The 20292-nt window shown below is 43.0% G+C and overlaps 3 protein-coding genes across 8 annotated transcripts; 2 read left to right on the top strand and 1 right to left on the bottom strand.

Moving 5' to 3' along the window:
• Positions 1–1338: 1338 nt before the first annotated feature.
• si:dkey-71l1.1 (mitochondrial import receptor subunit TOM40B) lies at positions 1339–6575 on the bottom strand. Of its 3 annotated transcripts, none has more exons than XM_078930613.1 (10): positions 6450–6575; positions 5366–5565; positions 5132–5199; positions 4958–5050; positions 4525–4626; positions 3139–3244; positions 2936–3058; positions 2743–2819; positions 2163–2265; positions 1339–2082 (listed from the first exon to the last, which is right to left on the bottom strand). In XM_078930613.1, exons 2-10 carry the CDS (start codon positions 5547–5549, stop codon positions 1943–1945), a joined length of 996 nt encoding a protein of 331 aa, XP_078786739.1. In that variant the 5' UTR covers positions 5550–5565; positions 6450–6575; the 3' UTR covers positions 1339–1942. The 3 variants fall into 3 exon arrangements, with proteins under 3 accessions (XP_078786739.1, XP_020564511.1, XP_004076422.1); XM_020708852.3 differs by lacking the exon at positions 6450–6575 and adding an exon at positions 6296–6415; XM_004076374.5 differs by lacking the exon at positions 6450–6575 and adding an exon at positions 5676–6099.
• fdxacb1 (ferredoxin-fold anticodon binding domain containing 1) lies at positions 6564–13399 on the top strand. Of its 4 annotated transcripts, none has more exons than XM_078930611.1 (6): positions 6564–6726; positions 6832–6988; positions 8464–8667; positions 8772–8930; positions 9003–9510; positions 13183–13399. In XM_078930611.1, exons 1-6 carry the CDS (start codon positions 6564–6566, stop codon positions 13222–13224), a joined length of 1233 nt encoding a protein of 410 aa, XP_078786737.1. In that variant the 3' UTR covers positions 13225–13399. The 4 variants fall into 4 exon arrangements, with proteins under 4 accessions (XP_078786737.1, XP_078786734.1, XP_078786738.1 ...); XM_078930608.1 differs by lacking the exon at positions 13183–13399 and adding an exon at positions 9853–10717 and having other exon boundaries at positions 9003–9721; XM_078930612.1 differs by lacking the exon at positions 13183–13399 and adding an exon at positions 9614–9737.
• alg9 (ALG9 alpha-1,2-mannosyltransferase) lies at positions 13262–20201 on the top strand. Its single transcript, XM_004076375.5, has 15 exons — positions 13262–13401; positions 14724–14859; positions 14965–15099; positions 15296–15366; positions 15476–15564; positions 15669–15804; positions 15898–15985; positions 16470–16575; positions 17308–17430; positions 17528–17682; positions 17773–17902; positions 17980–18127; positions 19167–19296; positions 19374–19504; positions 19617–20201. The coding sequence occupies exons 1-15, from the start codon at positions 13262–13264 to the stop codon at positions 19738–19740; spliced, it is 1842 nt and encodes a 613-aa protein (XP_004076423.1). The 3' UTR covers positions 19741–20201.
• The last annotated feature ends 91 nt before the right edge of the window (positions 20202–20292 follow it).

Below are 20292 nucleotides of genomic sequence, written 5' to 3'. Positions count from 1 at the left end.
AACATAAATAGCACATTATGCAGACAAAACACAAACACGAGGCTCAGGAGGGTAGGGAGGATGAGTAGGACAGCCAAAGGTCAAGCAGGGGGGTGAGTTGCAGTCATCCATCCTGTGAACAGCTGCTGTAGTCCACTCTGTAGAGGCGGCTTTGTTTTTGTAGAGCCAAGGACGGTTGTCCACAGCTCCTTCGGGGAGTCCGATAACATACTTTTGGGCGCCAGCAGGTTGTTTGTTCTGCTGACTGAGAGTCCTTGACTGGCCCTGCTTTTTTGAGGGAGATTTTTAATTCGAATAAAGTGGGTGAATTTAGCGCAGTCGTCCCTCGATCCGAACGGAGACGCTCCAAGTTGGCTTGCATCTTCCGCACAAGTTCAGGGGTCTAAAGCAATCTGCTTAAGTGGGCAAGACAAGCACAGAGCTTTTGATCCGCTTGTGAAAGTTTCTTGTTCTGAGTCTCTCCTCCACGGAGAATCCTTCCCAGGAGCCTTGACAGATCGCCTCTCTCCGTCTTCCGCTCCCAGACTGCCTGATAAATCAGAAATCCTCCAATCCCAATTAAGAGGAATCCAATTATCAGAAATCCAAATAGGTACACGTCCTCGACGTCTTCCACAGACAGCTGGACCAGGCACACCAGCCTCCACTTGCCCCATGGATCGATGGTGTATCCAGCCGCATGGGTCCCGTCTGGGCAGGAAGGGTCCGCTTTACCGTTCCTTAAAGTGGAAAAAACTTTGTCGATCGAATTCAGAGACCAGCTGATCAGATCCATTTCCAGAGTGCAAAAAAGCAGCAGTTTGACAAGACTGGAAAAAAGCAGCTCAGGGGTAGACAGGACAAAAGCCTTTTGACAAAAATTATGTCAATTTAGTTGTCAAATTTTAGTTGCAATCAATTTTTTGTGATAAAGACACCGCCATGTTGGAGGCAGACGACATCAATAAGCAGTGGTTGGACTAAGTCACCATTTCTATGACAACCACTTTGGCCAATCAGGAATGACTTCTTGGGAGGCTACATTCCTACTTGGGAGAATCTGTCAATCAAAGGTTCTGAACGTTTGACGTGGGACGACATTTTTATTTAGGCATCTGAGTGTCCAGTTTAACCTTACATAACCCGCACTACAGAAAAATATCAGAAATAAATAAAGAATTAGCAAGAACATGTTAAAAAAAGGAACTTTCCATGTGGAACACGAGGGGGGAGGGGCACTCAGTCCATTTCTAGTATACAGTCAATGTGTGAGGCGCACAGATCCAGCGCTAGAAGTGGATTGATGGGTTCAGTGGTTGAGACTGAATTATTTGCAATAAAACGTTGCCAAAGGACAGATTGTTTAATAGAACATATTTAATAAAGTTAATTTTAAACAGGTTTTCTCTTTACATTCAAGCCCACTTTTCTCAGTGACACACATTTCAGGGGTTAAATACGGACACAAATGGAGGAATGGAAGAAGCTGCACACAGGTTGGTTTTATGTAAAACAGCTTCTTTTATTTTGAAATCTAAATGTGCCTCATTTTTTTTAGTTCTTTTAAATAAGGTTATTAAAATCTTAGACTGTACCAACAGTCTAGTTCTGCTGTTTTGTTCCATTGAGCAAAAATATTTTTACTGTTTACATTTTTTTTATCATCATCATCAACAGAAACTTTGTATCAGAACAATAAACGATTTCCATCTTCGTTAGTGTGTTACTTTCCCAAAAAGCTTTTTAGACCTTTCAGAATTCCTTTTCCATAACAACCTGGAGTACAAAGGTGTTTCCAGTCAGTTTGTAGTACAGACGCCATCCAACATACGAGCAGAGGGTTCTAGTTTCAGGAGCACTCCTCTGTCTTCCAGACATCCATGGTCAGAGGTAGGTCAGTAGGTGAGATGCACTGAGTTAAACTAGAAATGTTCTGGGAAGTCTTTGTTGGGTTAATGGATGTTTATCCCACGGTGACGCCGAGGCCCACCTGCAGCTTGTCGCCTCGATGATTTACAAAAGCCCCCATGATGACGGTGGCTGGCAGTGGTGACAAACGCTTCTCCAGTACTCCCCCTATAATGCAGCGACTGTTTATCATACCTGCATAAAAACGACACAAAGGTTTCTGGTTGGTTAGCTTGGAGCCAGAGATATAGCTCTGCTGCTAAAACAAAGGATACCTCTGAAGACCATGTTGGCCTCGGGCAGTTCCATTTGGTACCCGAATGAGGTGGTGGTTTCCTGTGTCCTGGTACTGGCTTCAAACTCCACCCCGACTTGGATCTGGCCAAAAGCAAACAAAGGAATTTTTCATTCTAGGGCAAAGAACCTCTGCCCAAAACACTAAATCAATTTTCATTTTATTTACAAGTTCACAATTCAAGTTACGATTCAAAGACGAAAAAAATTGTTTTTTTTCACATTTATTAAGCAAAAACATTTTAGTTTTAATTTTGAAAAACAATATTTATATTTCTAGTAACTTAAACAAAAATAAATGAACTTTTGTCAGTACAATAATAAGTTCTTATGTTAAAAATGAATAAAAACAGCAGATTTAATCAATCTAGTATATTTTAATCCCCGCATTTATTGAATCACTTCTGATTTTCACAAGTACAAAAAAAACAATATGCCAAAAACGGCTTTTCTCCATTTCAGAATCTGCTGGAATTACGTTAACTGCCTAAACTGGAGCTAAAGCTCTGGTAATAAAGGGTTAAATGGCTCTACTCTTTGAGTACAGCTGGGCTGGCTGACCTGCTTGTTGGCTCGGTGATAGTAGCTGGCGTGCGCCCCTCCTTTACCGGCGTTGAGCGTCGCAACCCAGTTTGGTCCTGCATGCCGTCATAAACATGGAGGTAATGTAAATGCTGCTGCCAATAAAAGCGGATGCTTGAAGCACAGATTAGTTAACATTTCCTGTTGTGAACAGATCGCTAAAAGATTGTACTTGAATATTGTCCAGCCAGAGTTAAAATTCCTCCTTCCTCTGCTCGGCCTCGATGGTAGACCAGCTCACCGCCAAGTACAAGTCCAGAGGATACGCTCTGTAGAAAGTGTGCCACAAGAATGACTGGGCACAAAAGGAAAAACGAAAACTTTATTGCGACACTGAAATGTTCTTTTTGCAGTAAAACCACAATTTTTCTTTACCTGACTCCCTGAGGATGTCTGGGTTGGCCACGGTCACGGCAGCCGTGAAGTCGCTGCCTCTGTACTCCGTTTCAAACTGCCAGGTCACAAACTGGGACTGCTGAGTCTATGAGTGCATCAACAGGAAAAACTGGGACTACGTCTTCATTCTCTCATTACTAGGGATGCCACAAGTCTAAGTTTAAAACCAAACAGTGAGTTACACCGTTAACTGAATCATGGGAAATATATACTGATATACTGCATACCAGTATATTATGTTGAAAGTTTGAATCAATGCTCACGAGATTGGCGAATATAAACCACAATGCAATGTGTCTGAACGATATGACATTTGATCAAAAATGTATTTAAATTGATATTTTATCCATCCATCTGTTTTCTTAACCCTTTTAGGGTCCAGGGGATGCTGGAGCCTGTCCCGGCTACTGTCGGGCGAAGGCGGGGTACACCCTGGACAGGTCGCCAGTCTTTCGCATGACACACACTCACAAATGCATGCCCAGGGACGCTTTCAAGAAACCAATCGACCTATGAACCATGGGAGGAAGTCAGAGTGCCTGTAGAAAACCCACGCATACATGGGGAGAACAAGCCAACTCCACACAGAAAGGCCCCCTCCTGCTGTGAGGCGAGAGCGCTACCCATTGCACCACTGTGCAGCCCATTTATATTTTAAAAATCATCTATGTTTTCATCGTCAGAACGCAGCCGATTCATAACTAATGTTTGTAAAATGTTCATATCTTTACTTCGTTTTGCCATTTTAATAAAAGTAGTGAGCTTGTGTCTGAATTGGGTTTAAATCCAGAGTACTAGAAGTTTCCAAACTACAGTGCTACCTTGTTACATCACGGTTCACCTTTAACAGTTTTGCAGATTTTTTTTCAGTGCAATTTTGCAGGCATTTTTTTTTTTACAGGGGATTGTCTTCTGCATCCGGATTGGCTGTACAGTGCTGTCAATCAACCTCCTAATGCTGTGTCTGTTGTACAGAATGCGTTTGGCTTTCCACATTTACATAAATCTTTGATCGCAATCAGATCTTTGTTTTCATCCTATAACACTGAACTTATTTTTCTGTGAAGGTTTGAACTTTGAGAGTTTAAACAAGAGAGAAAAGTGTAAAAAGGTTCATGCCTCTCTGAGAAAAGTGAGTGGTGTGTAGTGAGAAGTTTTACTGCCTTAACACATCTGTAATCCTACTTTGCGGATTTCCACTCTCGCAGTTTATTTTTAGGACATAACTCCTGTGATAAACAGGGAACACACGTAGTCTTTTAGGGGTTAGTGAGGGGAATTTGGACATAGCCTACAACTCACTTCTCTGTAACCGTTCGAATGGAGCATCAGAATTTCTTGAAGCAACAAACACTTGGTGCTGACCTGAAACACAGTTCGGGCTCGAACCCGCTCTGTAAGGTGCAACAGAGCGTGAGCGTTCAGACTCCCCGAAGAGTCCATCTCACCGATCAGTGCCGGCGCCTCCTGAAGGGACAACAATGGTAAACACAACATTTCTGACTGACACTTTAGGGGCAAACGCTGGTTTCAAGTCTCACTTCGATCAAAGGATAATTCCCAGTTGCTGAGAGCTGGTAGCAGATAGCTCATGGCCCTCCCAGCATCACTAAAAAGATCTTTTTCAAACTACATTTTTTCAGATGCTCCTGATTCGCAATGATTAAAATAAAAAAATACTCAAAAATGCCATTTTGAGCTGTATTTTTCCTATTATATGTCCTCCATCATCAGAAAAATACCACAAGAAAATGTTAGAAAACATCGAAAACACAAATGTCATCAAATGAAGACCGACCTTGTCCTTGCTGTAGTCATCCGACTGCAAGTGCTCCACGTGGAAGCGATAGTAGGAAGGACTGACGGCGCTGAGGTGGACACTGTGGCTCACCTGGATGCAGGGACAACAGTCATCAAAACATCGCCATTTTGGAAAAAAAAACAGCACAACAAGCGGAAAAATAGAAGTCACCTTAAAGAAGCTGCTTAAGGTTTTGTTGATGATCATCTTAACACCTTCAATCTGATGGGGAAACACATCTAAAGCAGAAATAAAAAAGATTTAAAAAACTGTTAAAACTTCCTCTGATAAAAACAAAGAAAAAAACTCGGAAAATTGATGAAGTTTGGTTCAAAAACAGACGCAAAATTACAACCTTTTGGTGTTGCTGATCTCTCAGCGCTTCCAAAGCTACAATCAAGATACCTTTGCAACTCCTGTGGAGGGAGTGGAAGCTGCCAGGGTTGGGGAGGCGTCCATCTTTCCTCTCCCAGCGGGGTGGACTGTCCCAGTGAGCCGGATGTGTGTCCCAGCGGGACAGGGGGGGTTCTGTGGAGAAAGGCCAGTTCTGATGGCCGGGACTGGACGACAAAGCCAAAACACTGCCCATGTGGGTGTGAGGCTTCCTGATGGACACACACACAACAATCCAATGTCATCATTTAGCTGCTTTTAGGAGCTTTGAATTTATGAAAACAAACTCCATAACATGAGGAAGAAATGACCAGAAACTCACTTCCCTGCCTGGTCAGGGGGGCTTTTCCAGAAAGGTTGGGGTCAAAAATGACAAACTAACACAAAGAGCTTCTTTATGCAGATTGTTCAAGTCTTTTTTACAACATATTTAGATCCAAAAGGCATCAGTTAGCACAAATGGAGAACAGTGGGATGCGTTCACGTCAAGTAAATCCCTTAGCTAGCATGACCTTAGCATCAGCAGCCACTTATATCACGGGACGGAACGTTTACCGCCTCCTCCAAATGATATACCGAGAGATCCCCGCTGCACCCAAGGTCCCCTGCATCGCAAACGCAACCAGGACACTTCTGTTTTACCAAAAGTACCGACTGAGGTGCAGGATGATGGACTGAAAGTGATGCTGAGCTTGGACGGATGCTGACAACGGCTCCCTCTTCAGGACGCCACGCGCCGCATGCGCGCGGTTCTCGTTAGACTTGCAATAGCACTCTCAACATTTACCAAGCAAAAAAACACATAAATTATTATCCGAGCATTAAGTACACATTTGGTCTTTTACGTATACGTTAAAAATGTGTATTTGGTGCATGGGGGTGAACAGGGAACATAAGGTTACTGCCATGGTGTTTCGCATCGGACTGTTTTGTGTGCGACACCTCCACGCTGCCAAGGCTCTTCTCGGATGCAGGCTGGTCACCGGCTTTCTCCTCGGCTCCTTCCCTCCCTGATTAATCACGATGTTGGAGGCAAACTGAGCCACGGCGGCTGGTGTGTTCTTTATAAAAAAAAAAAAAGCATAGATATGACTACCTGCCAAATTAAGTCTCCGTTTCAGGGGGAGCACCGGATTTGACGGTGCTTATTCGGGAGATTTAGGTTTAACAAATGTTTTAGAACTTCATCCAGGTTCACTTCAGGTTGACCATGTCGCATTCAAGGACGGTATTGTTAGTCGGAGAGGGGAATTTCTCCTTCTCAGCCTCCCTTTGTTGGATGGGGAAAGTCACGGCCACCTGTCCGCAGCGTCAGGAGGAGGTGCTGCTCTTTGAAGGAGCAGCCAGCAATATCAGCAGCATCACGGACTCAGGTACGAATGCCTCCGGCCGCGCGCTCCATAAACGGTTTCCGTGGCCAACTGTCGCCTCTTTGAGACCTCTGCTCCTTCCTTCCTTCTGTGGCGCGTGCTCTTCAGGTGGGAGTGTGCTGTTTGAGGTGGACTGCACGCGGCTGGCGGAGTGTCCGGCGCTGCGGGGACGACTGTTCGACAGAGTTCTCTTCAATTTTCCACACTGCGGGAGGAAAAGCGGCGTGAAAAAGAACAAGGAGCTGCTCAGAAACTTCTTCCTCAGGTACAACGAAGCGAAACGGTGAAGCTGTAAATCTGCACAGCAGAAATCGGACAATATCGGATTTCTTCATTTATTTACTATACAATGACCATAATACTGAGTATTATGGTCATTGTAAAGAGGAAAACAAAACAAATCAATGTGAATAAAGTTAGGAAATTGGGAAATTTGTACTTCAGGAAGTAGAAAATTATGGCAAAATATTGTAAAATTAGGTGTGTGTGTGTGTATGCGCAAAATTAAGTGAACGTTGTAAAATTATGAGGTAAAAAGTAAATAAAGTATAAAAAAAAGTCATAAATTTAGGGAAAAAAGTAGTAAATTTATAGGGGGAAGTAGTAAAATTAGGATGAAACATTAAAAAATTTATTCAAAGAAAATATGTAAAATTATGAGGTAAAAGTTATTGAAATATAAGCAAAAACATCAAAATTACGAGCGAAAAAAGAGCAAAATTCCGAAGTGAAAGCCGTCAAATTATAAGGGGAAAAGTTTTACAAGTATGAGTTAAAATGAGGTAAAGTGGTAAAATTATGAAAGAAAAGCTGTAAAATTATGAGAATAATGTAATAAATTAGCCTATGAGAAAAAAGGTTGTAACATGAGAAGATTGTAAAATTCTTTGGGAAAAAACTGACATTTTTCTTGTAAATTAACATGTTAAATCATAATTTGACAGCTTTATTTTCATAAAATATTTGAATTTTTCCTCACAATTTTATCACCTTTTTCTGGTTAAATTTGATTTTCAATTAATTTCAACTGGAATTTGGCTTCTTGGAGCTCACAAGTAGTTTGTATTTGGAACACCAGGGAGGAGGGTGTCACTCAGTCCAGTTCTCACATACAGTCACTGACTCAGACCAACTCGGACCAGTCACTGCTTATCGACGTCGTCTGGCTCAAACGGAACGCGCCCAAATCACGGCAAAATGGCAACTGAATTGACTTTATTTGGAGCCAGAAGAAAGCCAATTTTTCTCATTTTTCTTTCATTTTTCTTCTTTTATTTGTATTTTTTGGCTGCTGTTGGTGGTTGCTGTCCAAAATGAACAAACAAAAAGTCAAATTAACTTTAAAAGCCCAGAATAAAGTTATTCTTGTGTTGTCCAGGATTAGGACAAAAAGAAAACCATCAAAATATAAAAACTGTATTATCTAAAGCTTTACTGCCATTTTTAGGAGAGTCTGTGTCCCTGCGTTTGCTTTAGTATAATTAAACATGATTTTAGAAATGAAAATGTCTTACTGCACAGTTGATTAGAACAGGTGTTTTAAAAAACATAAATTTTGATAGTATTTCTATTAGTAGTTGTTGTAGCTGATTACAGTTTTAAAAATATATTTTACGTTTTTAGTCTGTACATATAAAAAAATGGATGCTTAAAGTTGCACAATTATGTTCTTGTTTTGTGAGCCAGAGAAGCTTCCATTTTCTGACTCTTTCCTGAAAGTCCTCCACCTTTTTCTTTCAGTTGTGTTCAGGTTTTGACAAAAGACGGGGAGGTTCACGTCTCCCTGTGCAACGGACAGGGGGGAACGCCGGCGGACGAGCCAAGGCGCGAGTGGCATAACAGTTGGCAGGTGGTTGCCATGGCAGCAGAGGCCGGTCTCATCCTGAGTGCTGTTTATCCTTTTGATAGCAGCAGTCCTCAAGGCTACAAATGCACTGGATACAGGTGAGCAGTGGACGCGAGTGCTGCAGGGAGGAGGAGAAGCAGCCTCCGCCCGCATGTTCCTCTGCTGGTTGATGGGCTCATGGTTGGTGCTTGTCGCTGTGCAGGAGCCAAGATAAAGGCTTTCGGGTGGAGAAGGCTCTGCTGCACGTGTTCACTCGCAGCCAGGCCTACGCTTTTCCTGTGAGAGTCGAAGTGGAGGAAGTTGTTGAGGGGGAGAAGATCCACTACAGCGCACCAGCGGAGCTCAGTGATTTCCTGTTCAGGTATGGCGGCGCCGAGCCCTGGTGGTGTTTAGCAGCAGGGCCATAACTGCTGAATCACTTCTGTTTCTTCAGGAAGTTCCTCTGCTTAGATTCTGTGCATCCTGTAAAGCTGGTGCAAGATTTCCTTTTGGAGGGACTGAGGGAAAAATGGCCAGTCTCCATGACAACAGAGTCCATCCCGTACTTTATTCCAGCCAAACGGCTGCAGGCGTCCAGCTGTGGTGTTGACATCTCGCAGTGCTACTGGGTCCTTCCCAAAGACTTCAGATTTGGAGACGATGTTGGAAGCTTGCACACACTGACACATTTGTGGAGTGTCAGCTCCACAAAAGAAGACAGGGCAAAGAGCAAAAGGGCTGAGAATTTCTGGTCTGCATCCCTTGATCTTGAGGTCGACCTTGACTTTTATGTGCTGCGTCCATCGTTGCTGCCTTATGCCGAGGAACTTCTCGTAACAAAGCAGGACAGGAAGAAGGACGTGGGGCCTCAGAGGAAGAGTGAAGAGGCTGACAAAAGGGCTGGGCTGGAGGGAAATGAGTTCAGTGAAGGCCTTCAGGATGCTCCTGGTACGTTATATGGGGTGAGTGAAGTGGTGTTTAGGAATGTACCCATCAGCCTTTGGGGTCTTCCAGCCTTCCATGAGCTCGTCCTCAGAGGTGTTTTTCCTTCTGAATGTGAGCCAGTGAAACAGTTGGGACACCAACTGGAATCCCTCCTCGCCCCTTTTGATGTTTCCATAACGACGGAAGGAGAAGTCCTGCATTTGACGGCACAGCCCATGGGAATTCTGGGTAAAGTGTTTGCAACTCACTCAGCAGACACCGACAAGCCGATTGGCGTTAATGTATCCCTAAACCTGGACCTCCTTGCTCTCCTTCTGTTCTCACTCCCTGACTGGCGGTTGCTATGGACGCACGACCAGCGTTTCTTAAAACAGTTCAGCTCCCGCCCGCCACCGGGGACGCCTTGTCGGCCATTGTCCCTGTTCCCCGAACCCATCAGGTTCGACATAAGTTTCTGGACCGGGCCGACATGGGATGAGAAGCGGTTCCACGCGGCGGTCAGAGAGGCCTGTCTGGGGAGCGTAGAACTTGTGAAACTCATCGACACTTTTTCCCATCCTGACCTCAGTCAGACGAGTTATTGCTACAGACTCACCTACCACTCTCACACTCACGCACTGTCACACACTCAGGCTCTTCACTTCCACAAACAGCTCGAGTCTTTGCTCTCATCTCGCTTAAACGTCACTATAAGGTAACAGAGAGACGCTCCTTATGTGGAGAAAATATGATCCATCTTTGCCTTTACATCTCCAATAAATGCAATCTCTTTGTGGAGCGGTGCGGTAATGACAGAGCTGTAGGTGTGCTGCAGCAAGGAAACGCGTCAAACATGCAAAAAAAAGATCAGGGCCTGCATCGACCCTTTAAATCTACACCGCCCTCCACAACACCGGAGCAGTCGTGGTCGACATACACGCACGCTCTTTGACATCCTAATCCTTTGGCCATTTACATGATCAACACAATCAGCTGGTTTTTGACAGCTTTTCATAACGGTTTGGCACCAAAGCCGCTGTTCTTTGTGACAGAAGAAGCTGATTTACCTTGATGGCGTAAATGGTTGAAGTGGTACAGTAGTTGAAAGAATGTCAAAACTGGAGCTAAAGATCTGGTGTTAAAGCGTTAAACATAAAGTTTTGTTAAAAAAAAACAAAGTGCAAAGAAATACTGTCATGTTAGCGGTAACCAAAAAACGTGTATTTCATATAAAAAAAAGAAAAACAGATCCTAAGCCAGTGGACTCATATATAAAAACAAGCATATTAGTGGAAATTCAATGATGTGAAATGCTGGCCAAATGGAAAATATAAAACCTTCCATCAACTCAAGAATCATTTACTAAAATTTTAGTTCATCATTTTAACTTTTGCGTTTCTCAGGTTGGACTGTGTATTTTCTTTCTGAATGCTGTTGTATGTTTTAATACACACATAAAGATGATCCAGAACTTTATTTGATTAATTCTCACAGAATTCTTAAAAGCTGTCCTTGTGATTATTGTCTGTACATCTGTTCTGTAAAACAATCTCCACATGTACAATTAAGTAAATAGGGAAATTGTGATTAGATTAGATTAGATTTGTTTATTAATCCCACGAATGGGAAATTTCCTTGTCACAGTAGCATGGAGTTTGGCACTAGTATGTACAGACAGTAATTGACAAATATACATTTTAGAAAGAATATTTACAAAAATAACAGTGTTCTGAAATAATAAACAGGGAAAGAGATGTGCAGGAATATAGTCATCTGTATATACATTTTTGTACAGTGGAATAAAAAACTAAAACTATAAAAACTATTTACTTAGGCTGAGGTTGAACAGCATGATGGCAGCTGGGATGAAGGACCTGCGGTAGCGTTCCTTTTTGCATTGTGGGTGCAGCAGTCTGCCACTGAAGGAGCTGCTTAGGTCCGAAACAGTCTGATGCAGTGGGTGAGAGGGGTTGTCCATGATAGAACATCCTCTTCTCACCCACCTCCTCGATGGAGTCCAGGGAGCAGTCCAGGACAGAGCCGGCCCGTCTGACCAGCTTGTTCAGTCTCTTCCTGTCTCTCTCCGAGCTTCCGCTGCTCCAGCAGACCACTGCATAAAGGATGGCTGAAGCCACCACAGAGTCATAGAAAGTTCTTAGCAGTGTCCTGCACACCCCAAAGGACCTCAGTCGTCTGAGCAGGTGGAGACGACTTTGGCCCTTCTTGTACAGGGCATTCTTGTTGTGTGTCCAGTCCAGTTTATTATTTAGGTGAACACCCAGGTACTTGTAGTCGATGTCCAAGCCCTGGATGTTCACCGGTGCAGTCAGATGTGGTTTCCTGCTGAAGTCGATCACCACCTCCTTCGTCTAGCTGGCGTTGATGTGCAGGTGGTTCAGAGTACACCAGTCCACAAAGTTGGTGATGACCTCCAGGTACTCCAGATCGTTTCCCTGAGATACCTGCCCGACAATGGCTGTATCATCAGAGAACTTCTGGAGGTGGCAGCTGTCAGTGTTGTGTGTGAAGTCCGATGTATACAGGGTGAAGAGGAAAGGAGAGAGCGCGGTGCCCTGCGGCACCCCAGTGCTGCAGACTACCACATCAGACACACAGTCATGAAGCCTCACATACTGCGGCCTGTTGGAGAGGTAGTCAATGGTCCATGCAGCTAGGCTACTGCTGACTCCAGCTCCCTCCAGCTTCCCCCTGAGCAGTGATGGTTTGATGGTGTTGAAAGCACTGGAGAAGTCAAAGAACATGACTCTCACAGCGCTACCAATGTTGTCTAGGTGGGAAAAACATCTGTGCAGCAGGTAGATGACAGCGTCTTCCACACCTATTCCTGGACGATAGGCGAACTGCAGCGGGTCCATGTTGTCGTTCACCAGATGACGGAGGTGGTCCAGAATGGTCCTCTCCATGGTCTTCATCAGATGAGAAGTTAGGACTACTGGCCTGAAGTGGTTCGGCTCACTGGGACGTGCAGTCTTGGGAACTGGAACCACGCAGGATGTTTTCCAAAGGACCGGAACTCTCTCCAGACTGATGCTCATGTTGAAGATGTGCATAAAAATCCCACAGATGTGTCTTTATTTGTCATCTCAGCCAAAAGTAGTACACTTGAAGTTTATTAAGTATAGCTGAGTATATTTGCTTCACTTTTAGTATGGACTAAGTATACTTGTACACATAAATAACTACTTTTTGCTAAGTATTGTAAAACCTTAAATTACACACTCCTTAAAAGATTATTTCCCTCCATTGTGGTATACAGTGTAAAACCTTTGAGTTTAAGTACTTCGTAAAGGTTTCATTAAGATGTTTTCTTTAGGTTTAACTCCCAGATATGAAGTATGGTTTGGTTTTCAGGGGTTTAAATTTATGTGTAAAACAGTTTTAAGCGAAAATATCTTCAAGTATGTACTCTTGTACTTCACTTGAAAAAAACCGATTAAACTAAAACGAAATGTTTTAATAAAATATTACTGACGAGGCTTTTCTGTTTTACCTAAAAAATATTACAACAGCGCATTTACAGCCTTTAAGAGTCCTAGCTTATTGTAATTTGTTACGTTTTTCTAAGTGCCTTGTTATTTATTTGTGGATTTTTTTCAATTAGCTAAGAATTGTCTTAAAATGCGCTAAAAATGTGTTTATTTTAATTTTGTGTTTTTTAATTAAAATTCTTTCTAAAAAATGTGGCGAAGGCTTCGTCAAGTTCGTCAATAACCGGAAAGCTTCGGAAATGAACGAGGGGCGGGACTCGGTGAAACGGCGTCGCGAAACATGGCGGCTAAGGCGCTCCGTCAGCGAGGCAGGAGAGGCAGCAGACAGGACCAGAACAGCCAGAACATTCCAACAGAACCCCGGACTCCGAAAGATGAGAAAGCCGGGGATGACACTAAAACCACAGAGGCTCGCACAGAGTGAGTATGAATAAAATGGAGACACAATGTAGTCCAATTCAGACCGCTATGCAGTCTTGGAAGCTAGTTAGCTTCTTTGCATCATCTAACCACTGGTTCTGGTACCGTCCAACTGCACCTCACATCACTGAGGGGTAAAAAGAAATGAAAGTACTCTAAAAGTTCCTCCGCTGCAAAGACTAGTACCTGTGGGTGATGTGGCGTAACGTGACGAAGTCTAGGTTACCTGTGTGTCAGGTTAATTCATTCATTGTTCGCAGAGACTCAACTTGAGTCTCAAGTGAGTCGAATTAGGTTTATGTCGACCTATCTAATCTGTGCGTACCAAAGCGGTCGTGGGTCTACTCTGGTTCGGATAGAAGGGGCCGTTTTACACCTGTGGCGGATGATTCCAGTTTCGTAAAAAGATGACGTGTCTTATCTTAACAGAGCTCTGGGGATCAGCAGCAAAATGATCAGATTACTCGTATTGGGGTGTGAAGTAAACAGACTTCGGAATGACCCGGTCAACCCCCCCCCCCCCCCCCCCCCCCGCCGCCTTTATCACACCTGACTGACAGGTGACGTAAACAGCTGTGTAAAAAAGCACATTTTCATTGTTATGATAGTTTGCTGGAACTTTTAATTTTGTTTAGAAAGTGAACTACAAACGATTATCTAATTATATGACAGTATGTAAGAGTTAAAACATCTGCAATACATTTTTTTAATCACAAAAAATGTAACTTGTGTTTATTAATCATTGACTGTATAAGAGAACTGGACTAAGTGACTCCTCCCTTCTCATGTTTCAAACAGGAAGTACCTGCTGGTTCCCAGAAGCCAAAATCCCATAGATTTCTATAGATAAATAAACAGCTATTATTTTTTAAGAAACAGGTTCTCACTATTGCTATTTTTTTCCACAAATTATTGGACGGTTTTCCAAGTTAAAAACTGACCAATCAGATGTTTCAATAAAAGTAGGCGGTGCCTGCTGCTCCCATGCCGAACATCTGAAGCTTTTGATTGACAGATTTCGTGTAGCCCGCTTTCAAGTGGTAGGGTTGTTGACTTCCTACCACCTTCCTGATCACTATGATTGGAAGGAGTGGTTGGTTGCCATAGAAGCGTTGACTCAAATGTTGACGTTTTCCAGCTCCAACATGACCGCGTCCATATTGTAAAAAAGAAAAGGCGACTGAATTGATTTCATTTTGTTGGAGCAAGAAGCAAGGCGTTTTATATTGGTGATGTCACACTGGCTCAGTCTGGTTCTCATATACAGTCATTGGTATTTATGTGTTCTTTAATTACACTTATCAAAAATGCTGTTGTTACAGATCAATCAGTCGAGGAGGTCAGGTTTGGGCTCCTGAGGGCTCAACAGCCTTTAAATGCCTGCTCTCCTCGCGCTTCTGTGCGGCTTTACTCAGCAACATCTCCGACTGCGATGAGACGTTTAACTACTGGGAACCGGTGAGTACTGCTAGTAGTAATTCTAACACCATCCCAAAGTAATTTAGTTCCACGTATTCATGGTTACAAATGCCGTAAATGTGCTTTGTTGACATGTTTTCGCAGATGCACTACCTGTTGTACGGGAAAGGAATGCAAACGTGGGAATATTCTCCCCTGTACGCTATCAGGTCCTACGCATACTTATGGTTACATGCCCTGCCGGCTTGTTTACATGCCCACGTCCTGCAAACAAACAAGGTAACTCTTAAAGTTTGTCCTTTTGATCCATAAATTGCATGTCTTCATCAGTTTTATCAGTCTGATTTTCCTTTATTTTTAGCAGTATGTGAATGGAAAAATCAGTTTTGATCCAAACCATTTTTGGATATGACTTCCAGGATGTTGTTCATGATTTCCCGTGTGTGTGCTCACGCGCAGCTTGTCTGTCTTGCAGGTGTTGGTGTTCTACTTTGTGCGTTGTGTCCTCGCCTTCTGCTGCTGCGTCTGTGAACTCTACTTCTACAAGTGAGTTTGTCCTCATTTTGGTCGAGTTTGTTGCTTCTTTTTTTGTCCCGGCTGACTAATTCTGTGGAGGAATGTAAGCCAAACTCTGGGCTGTCTGTGTGTGGAACAGGGCTGTTTGTAAGAAGTTTGGCTTGCATGTGGGTCGTCTAATGTTGGCCTTCCTCGTCCTGAGCACTGGAATGTTCTGCTCATCTGCAGGTTAGTTGGTTTTATTAAGTTTGTAGAATGATCATTTTTGTGAGCAATGTTTTTTTTTTTTTTAAATGCCAATTTTTTTGGATATTTATGCGTCTTCTCCTCAGCATTCTTACCGTCCTCCTTCTGCATGTGCACCACGATGGTCGCCATGACGGGCTGGTTTCAGGACTCGACACCGTTAGCTGTTATGGGCGTGGCCGCCGGCGCCATCATCGGATGGCCATTTTCTGCTTTAGTCGGGTACGATTTTAAGCTTTAGACCCCACTGACCTACCAATTAACCCTTTTTCCAGACAGACAGTTAAAATAAGTGGGTCTCTTTAACATTTGTAGGATTCCGATCGCCTTCGACCTGCTGCTCATCAAGAGGGAGTGGAAAAGCTTCATGACATGGACAGCTTTGGCCGGGCTTCTGCTGCTGGTAAGAATATTTCTTTCTGAACTGAAATTACATTTTGGTGTACATCTATAGTCTAAATTAAATTGCAATTTTGACAAGAAAAAAAGTAATGGGAACAAATGTTGTGGAGGAAGAGAACTTGAACTTTGTCCAAAAGGAGCCGCTTCTCCTGGCACTCAAACTAATTTTAAAAGCTTATTGGAGTGGACTACTTTAGAGTGGAAATTCTTCACCCAGCAGATTCAAAGCTTTAGTTTATCTTTATTTATTATCACATAACAATAAATTGTAGTGTGTCCTCATAATGAAGAAGCATGTTCGAGTTTTTTGTTCCCTCCAGGCTTCCATCTGTTTGATCCTAGCTATGCTGAGAAGCTCAGATCATTATTTGTTTTTTTAATACCTCACTATACAGCAAATATTTTTATTTCCTACATGTTTTGACATATTTCTATGATAGAGTTGATGTATTTCAGTTGCTAAAATCTTCTCCTGTTCTCGCCAGGTCCCCCTGGTGGCAGTGGACTCCTTCTTTTATGGCAAAGTAGTTATAGCGCCACTCAATATTCTGCTGTACAACGTCTTTACTCCACATGGACCCGATTTGTATGGTAAATTACAAAATTCTTTGAATTGTTTCTATATTTTTGATTGGTGAGAAAATGTTACATCTGTCAATTCCATGTGATGCAACCATTGACTATATAAGAGAACTGGACCGAGCGACTGTGACATCACCAATAAAAAAAATGGCTTACTTTTGGCTCCGACAAAATGAAGTCAAGTCAGTTGCTATTTTTTCGCAATAAGGACGCCACCGTGTAATTGGTAAATATTAATTAGTCTGAGCCAACCTTTCTGTAGCAGCCACTCTCACCAATCAGGAGTGAGCTTGTTGGAAGTCCTCACCCCTACCACCTGAAAGAGGTACAGGGAGAATCTGTCAAATGTTTTGAACGTTTGACATGAGACCACCTACTTTTTTAAAGCCATCTGATTATTGAGTTTATAACTTGAATAACTTGCAATAAAGTAAAAGTATCACTAAAAAAAGGTAGCAGAGCAAGAATGGTTATTCTGACAAATACAATGACTGAGTAATAGCTGATTATTTCTCTATAGAAGTCTTTTGCCTTCTTGGAACCAGCAGGTACTTCCTGTTTGGAGCACGAGAAGGGAGGAGTCACTCAGTCCTGTTTTCATGTACAGTCAATGGATGCAACAGCAGCAACCTTAAGACTTTTGAGCAACTTCTCTAACTACCATTATTTAGTCAATGGTTGAATATTAACTACTAACTACTGGCGTTTTCTCAGACTCATTCTGTGACATTTGTGTTTCAGGAACAGAGCCGTGGCATTTCTACTTCATCAACGGGGTCCTGAACTTCAACCTGGTCTTTGCTCTGGCGCTCTTCTCCCTTCCGCTCACCGCTCTCATGGAGACCCTGCTGCACAGATTTAATGGTGAGAAGGGCGCCCCCTGCTGTTTCTGACGGTGATCTTCAATCGTAATGGGAAGTATTAAGGGTTTTGTCCGTGTTTATTTCATCGTGTCTTGCAGTGCAGAACCTGGGCCGGCCGTACTGGCTCACTCTGTCTCCCATGTACCTCTGGATGCTGGTTTTCTTCACCAGACCTCATAAAGAAGAGCGCTTTCTCTTTCCCATCTACCCTCTGATCTGCCTGTGCGGGGCGGTCGCCCTCTCGTCTCTGCAGGTGGAGTTGCTATGTGGTGCAGTTCAAGACAAACTGTCCCAATTTTGTGTGCGGGTGAAAAATGTTGAGTTTGTTCTTTGTTTTCCATAGAAATGCTACCACTTCCTGTTTCAACGGTACCGACTGGAGCATTACACGGTCTCGTCCAACTGGCTGGCTTTAAGCGCCGTTGTTGTGTTCACGGTGCTGTCGCTGTCCCGCTCTGTTGCCCTCTTCAGAGGTGTGCATGCTCACTTCATGATCTCCTCTAACAACATTGCTGTTGAAAAACACACAAAGTGTTGTGTGTTCTTGCAGGCTACCACGCTCCTCTGGACCTTTACCCGGAGTTTCACCGCATCGCCAAGGACCCCACCCTGCACCTGGTACCTGAAGGCAGGCCGGTCAGTGTGTGCGTTGGCAAAGAATGGTACCGCTTCCCAAGCAGCTTCCTTCTGCCACACAAGTCAGTATGCAGGAACTCTAAAAGTTATTTTATTGATCATTTGTCTGCATGTGGGACTAGAATGCCTCTTTTTTTGGATCGAACCACGATTCTTTCTATTTAATATAAATATCTCTGAATGGTTCCAATATGTGTCCTTTACTGAGTGAATGAAAATAACATGTTTAAACACCATCATTTATATTTCTATTTAGAACAACACATCAGAATCAACGAAATATAACAGATAAAGACACAAAGATTTGGGAGAAAAAAGAAACAATATTTAGAAATTTTTTTTGTCAACCTTCTGCTTACCTTCAGCAGGAAACATAAACTAAATGTCATTGTTGTTAAGGATCATTTAACAACAAATCCTGAAAATGTTCTCGCCAGTTTTTCCATCATCAGAGTGTTACTGACAAGAAGATACAGAATAAAGACACATCTAAATAACAATTTTACAACAACAAAGCGTTTTATAGACTCTTTTTAGTTCTTCATCAAGCTCGCATATAGTCATGACGTCACATTATTGATCATGAGATTTTTGTGATATTTTTGTAATGTTAAATATAGTCGACTATATTTAAAGCAAGTTTTTATTCTACGGATCTTTTTTCAGTGAATTGAACTTCAATCTAATTCCTTTTCATCTATGAAAAACACTCAATAGTTTTACTTTGAAAATAAGAAGCGTCACCGTAACTTTATTTTGGAGATTTATTGACTTCCTGTGACAGCAGTGCATTCGGTTAGTTTGGTTTATTTAATTATAACTATTGTGCATTTTAAAGTGCTTATTTAATTTATATTGCCTGAATTGTATTTTTTACTGTACTATATTTTATAAAATTCGTGAATTGGTGAAATATTCATACTCAAATGTTCCGGAACAAATCGTTAATATCAGAGTACTTGAAAACTTGTTAGACCCACTAATTGTGGTTGTGATCCACATGAATCTACATTTTATTTTGTACTATATGAAGTTATTTGATTTTATTTTGGAGGAAACATCCTGTTTGATCTCCTGCTTAAAGTTTGTTTGTCCGTCCAGCTGGCGCCTGCACTTCATCCAGTCAGAGTTCAGGGGGCAGCTTCCTCAGCCGTACGGCTCTGGACCTCTGGCCACGCAGACCATCCCAGCAAATATGAACGACCAGAACTTGGAGGAGACGTCCAGATACGTGCGTAACTTTTCCGGCTCCGACCGCCGCAGGTCGAGTAGTAGGGATCTGAACTGGCTCCTGTGCTTTCCGTGCAGGTAGATGTCAAACAGTGTCACTACCTGGTGGACCTGGATTCAGATGAAGTGACTCCGCTGGAACCACGTTACTCGGCCAACAAGGATGAGTGGAGCGTCGTCGCTTTTAAACCTTTCCTACAAACATCCAGGTAGTTTTTCCACCAAAAAAAAGAGACACGAAGACTTATCTGAAGGTTTGATTGTTTATTGTTGAACTACAGTGGATAAAATAACAATAACAACACTCTGTCGTTCCCTCAGGTCATCACCGATCTTTAGAGCTTTCTATGTCCCATTTCTGTCAGAGCATTACACCACCTACAGGCGCTATGTCATCCTAAAACCGCGGCGACAGAAGCAGCCTCGCAAGCGGACACATGGCTGACTCTGGGATGCTCGAATCACCTGTGAGTTCAGACCGGAAGAGAGGAGCGCATGGGTTCCCCTCCGAACAGCTGGGATTCTGTGTGTCGGTGTGCGTGTGATCATGAAGCACCAAGACCTCCAAGGACATTGGGTCTGCTTCTGCGATTGCTTCTGAAAGTGTAAAGATGACGTGTGTGTTTGAATGGTATGCAGGTGTTGTTTACATTCATCAGCTGGACATTTACCATCAGTGTACTAAAGAAGCGGGACCTCTACTGAAGGATTTCACATTCGGTTCAACCATGAAAGGCCAAATCGCAGAAACTTTACTTGAATGAGGCCTCAGTGGAGACATTTTTCTCCAGTCAGAGAAGCCTGTGGCGTCTGCATGTGCGGACTAAAATGGTCATGGAGTTGAGTTGGGAAGAAAATGGGATCTTTAATTTATGTTCAAATGTCAATAAAAACTTTGACTGTGAATGTCCCGCCCCCTTTTTTGGTCTTGGGGTTGTGGGGTGGAGCTATTGACTGTAAATGAGAGCTGGACTGAGAGACCCCTCCCCCGTTGTGT

This window comes from Oryzias latipes, chromosome 14, assembly GCF_053564925.1.
Source record: "Oryzias latipes strain Hd-rR chromosome 14, Olatipes_Hd-rR_3.1".
NCBI lineage: Eukaryota > Metazoa > Chordata > Actinopteri > Beloniformes > Adrianichthyidae > Oryzias > Oryzias latipes.
Note: the sequence above shows the minus strand (reverse complement) of the source record. Positions and strands in the feature narration are given on the sequence as shown.

What these genes read in the sequence shown, in the direction of transcription:
- fdxacb1 (XM_004076442.5), top strand. Translation starts at nt 6,564, where the DNA reads ATGTCGCATTCAAGGACGGTATTGTTAGTCGGAGAGGGGAATTTCTCC. An exon ending in CAGCAGCATCACGGACTCAG is followed by an intron (nt 6,727 to 6,831) that starts GTACGAATGCCT and finishes CGTGCTCTTCAG; the next exon opens with GTGGGAGTGTGCTGTTTGAG. An exon ending in CTCAGTGATTTCCTGTTCAG is followed by an intron (nt 8,931 to 9,002) that starts GTATGGCGGCGC and finishes CTGTTTCTTCAG; the next exon opens with GAAGTTCCTCTGCTTAGATT.
- alg9 (XM_004076375.5), top strand. Translation starts at nt 13,262, where the DNA reads ATGGCGGCTAAGGCGCTCCGTCAGCGAGGCAGGAGAGGCAGCAGACAG. An exon ending in CCTGCTGCACAGATTTAATG is followed by an intron (nt 17,431 to 17,527) that starts GTGAGAAGGGCG and finishes CGTGTCTTGCAG; the next exon opens with TGCAGAACCTGGGCCGGCCG. An exon ending in TGGAGGAGACGTCCAGATAC is followed by an intron (nt 19,297 to 19,373) that starts GTGCGTAACTTT and finishes CTTTCCGTGCAG; the next exon opens with GTAGATGTCAAACAGTGTCA.
- si:dkey-71l1.1 (XM_078930613.1), bottom strand. Translation starts at nt 5,549, where the DNA reads ATGGGCAGTGTTTTGGCTTTGTCGTCCAGTCCCGGCCATCAGAACTGG. An exon ending in CCTCCACAGGAGTTGCAAAG is followed by an intron (nt 5,200 to 5,365) that starts GTATCTTGATTG and finishes TTTCTGCTTTAG; the next exon opens with ATGTGTTTCCCCATCAGATT. An exon ending in GGCCAACATGGTCTTCAGAG is followed by an intron (nt 2,083 to 2,162) that starts GTATCCTTTGTT and finishes GTTTTTATGCAG; the next exon opens with GTATGATAAACAGTCGCTGC.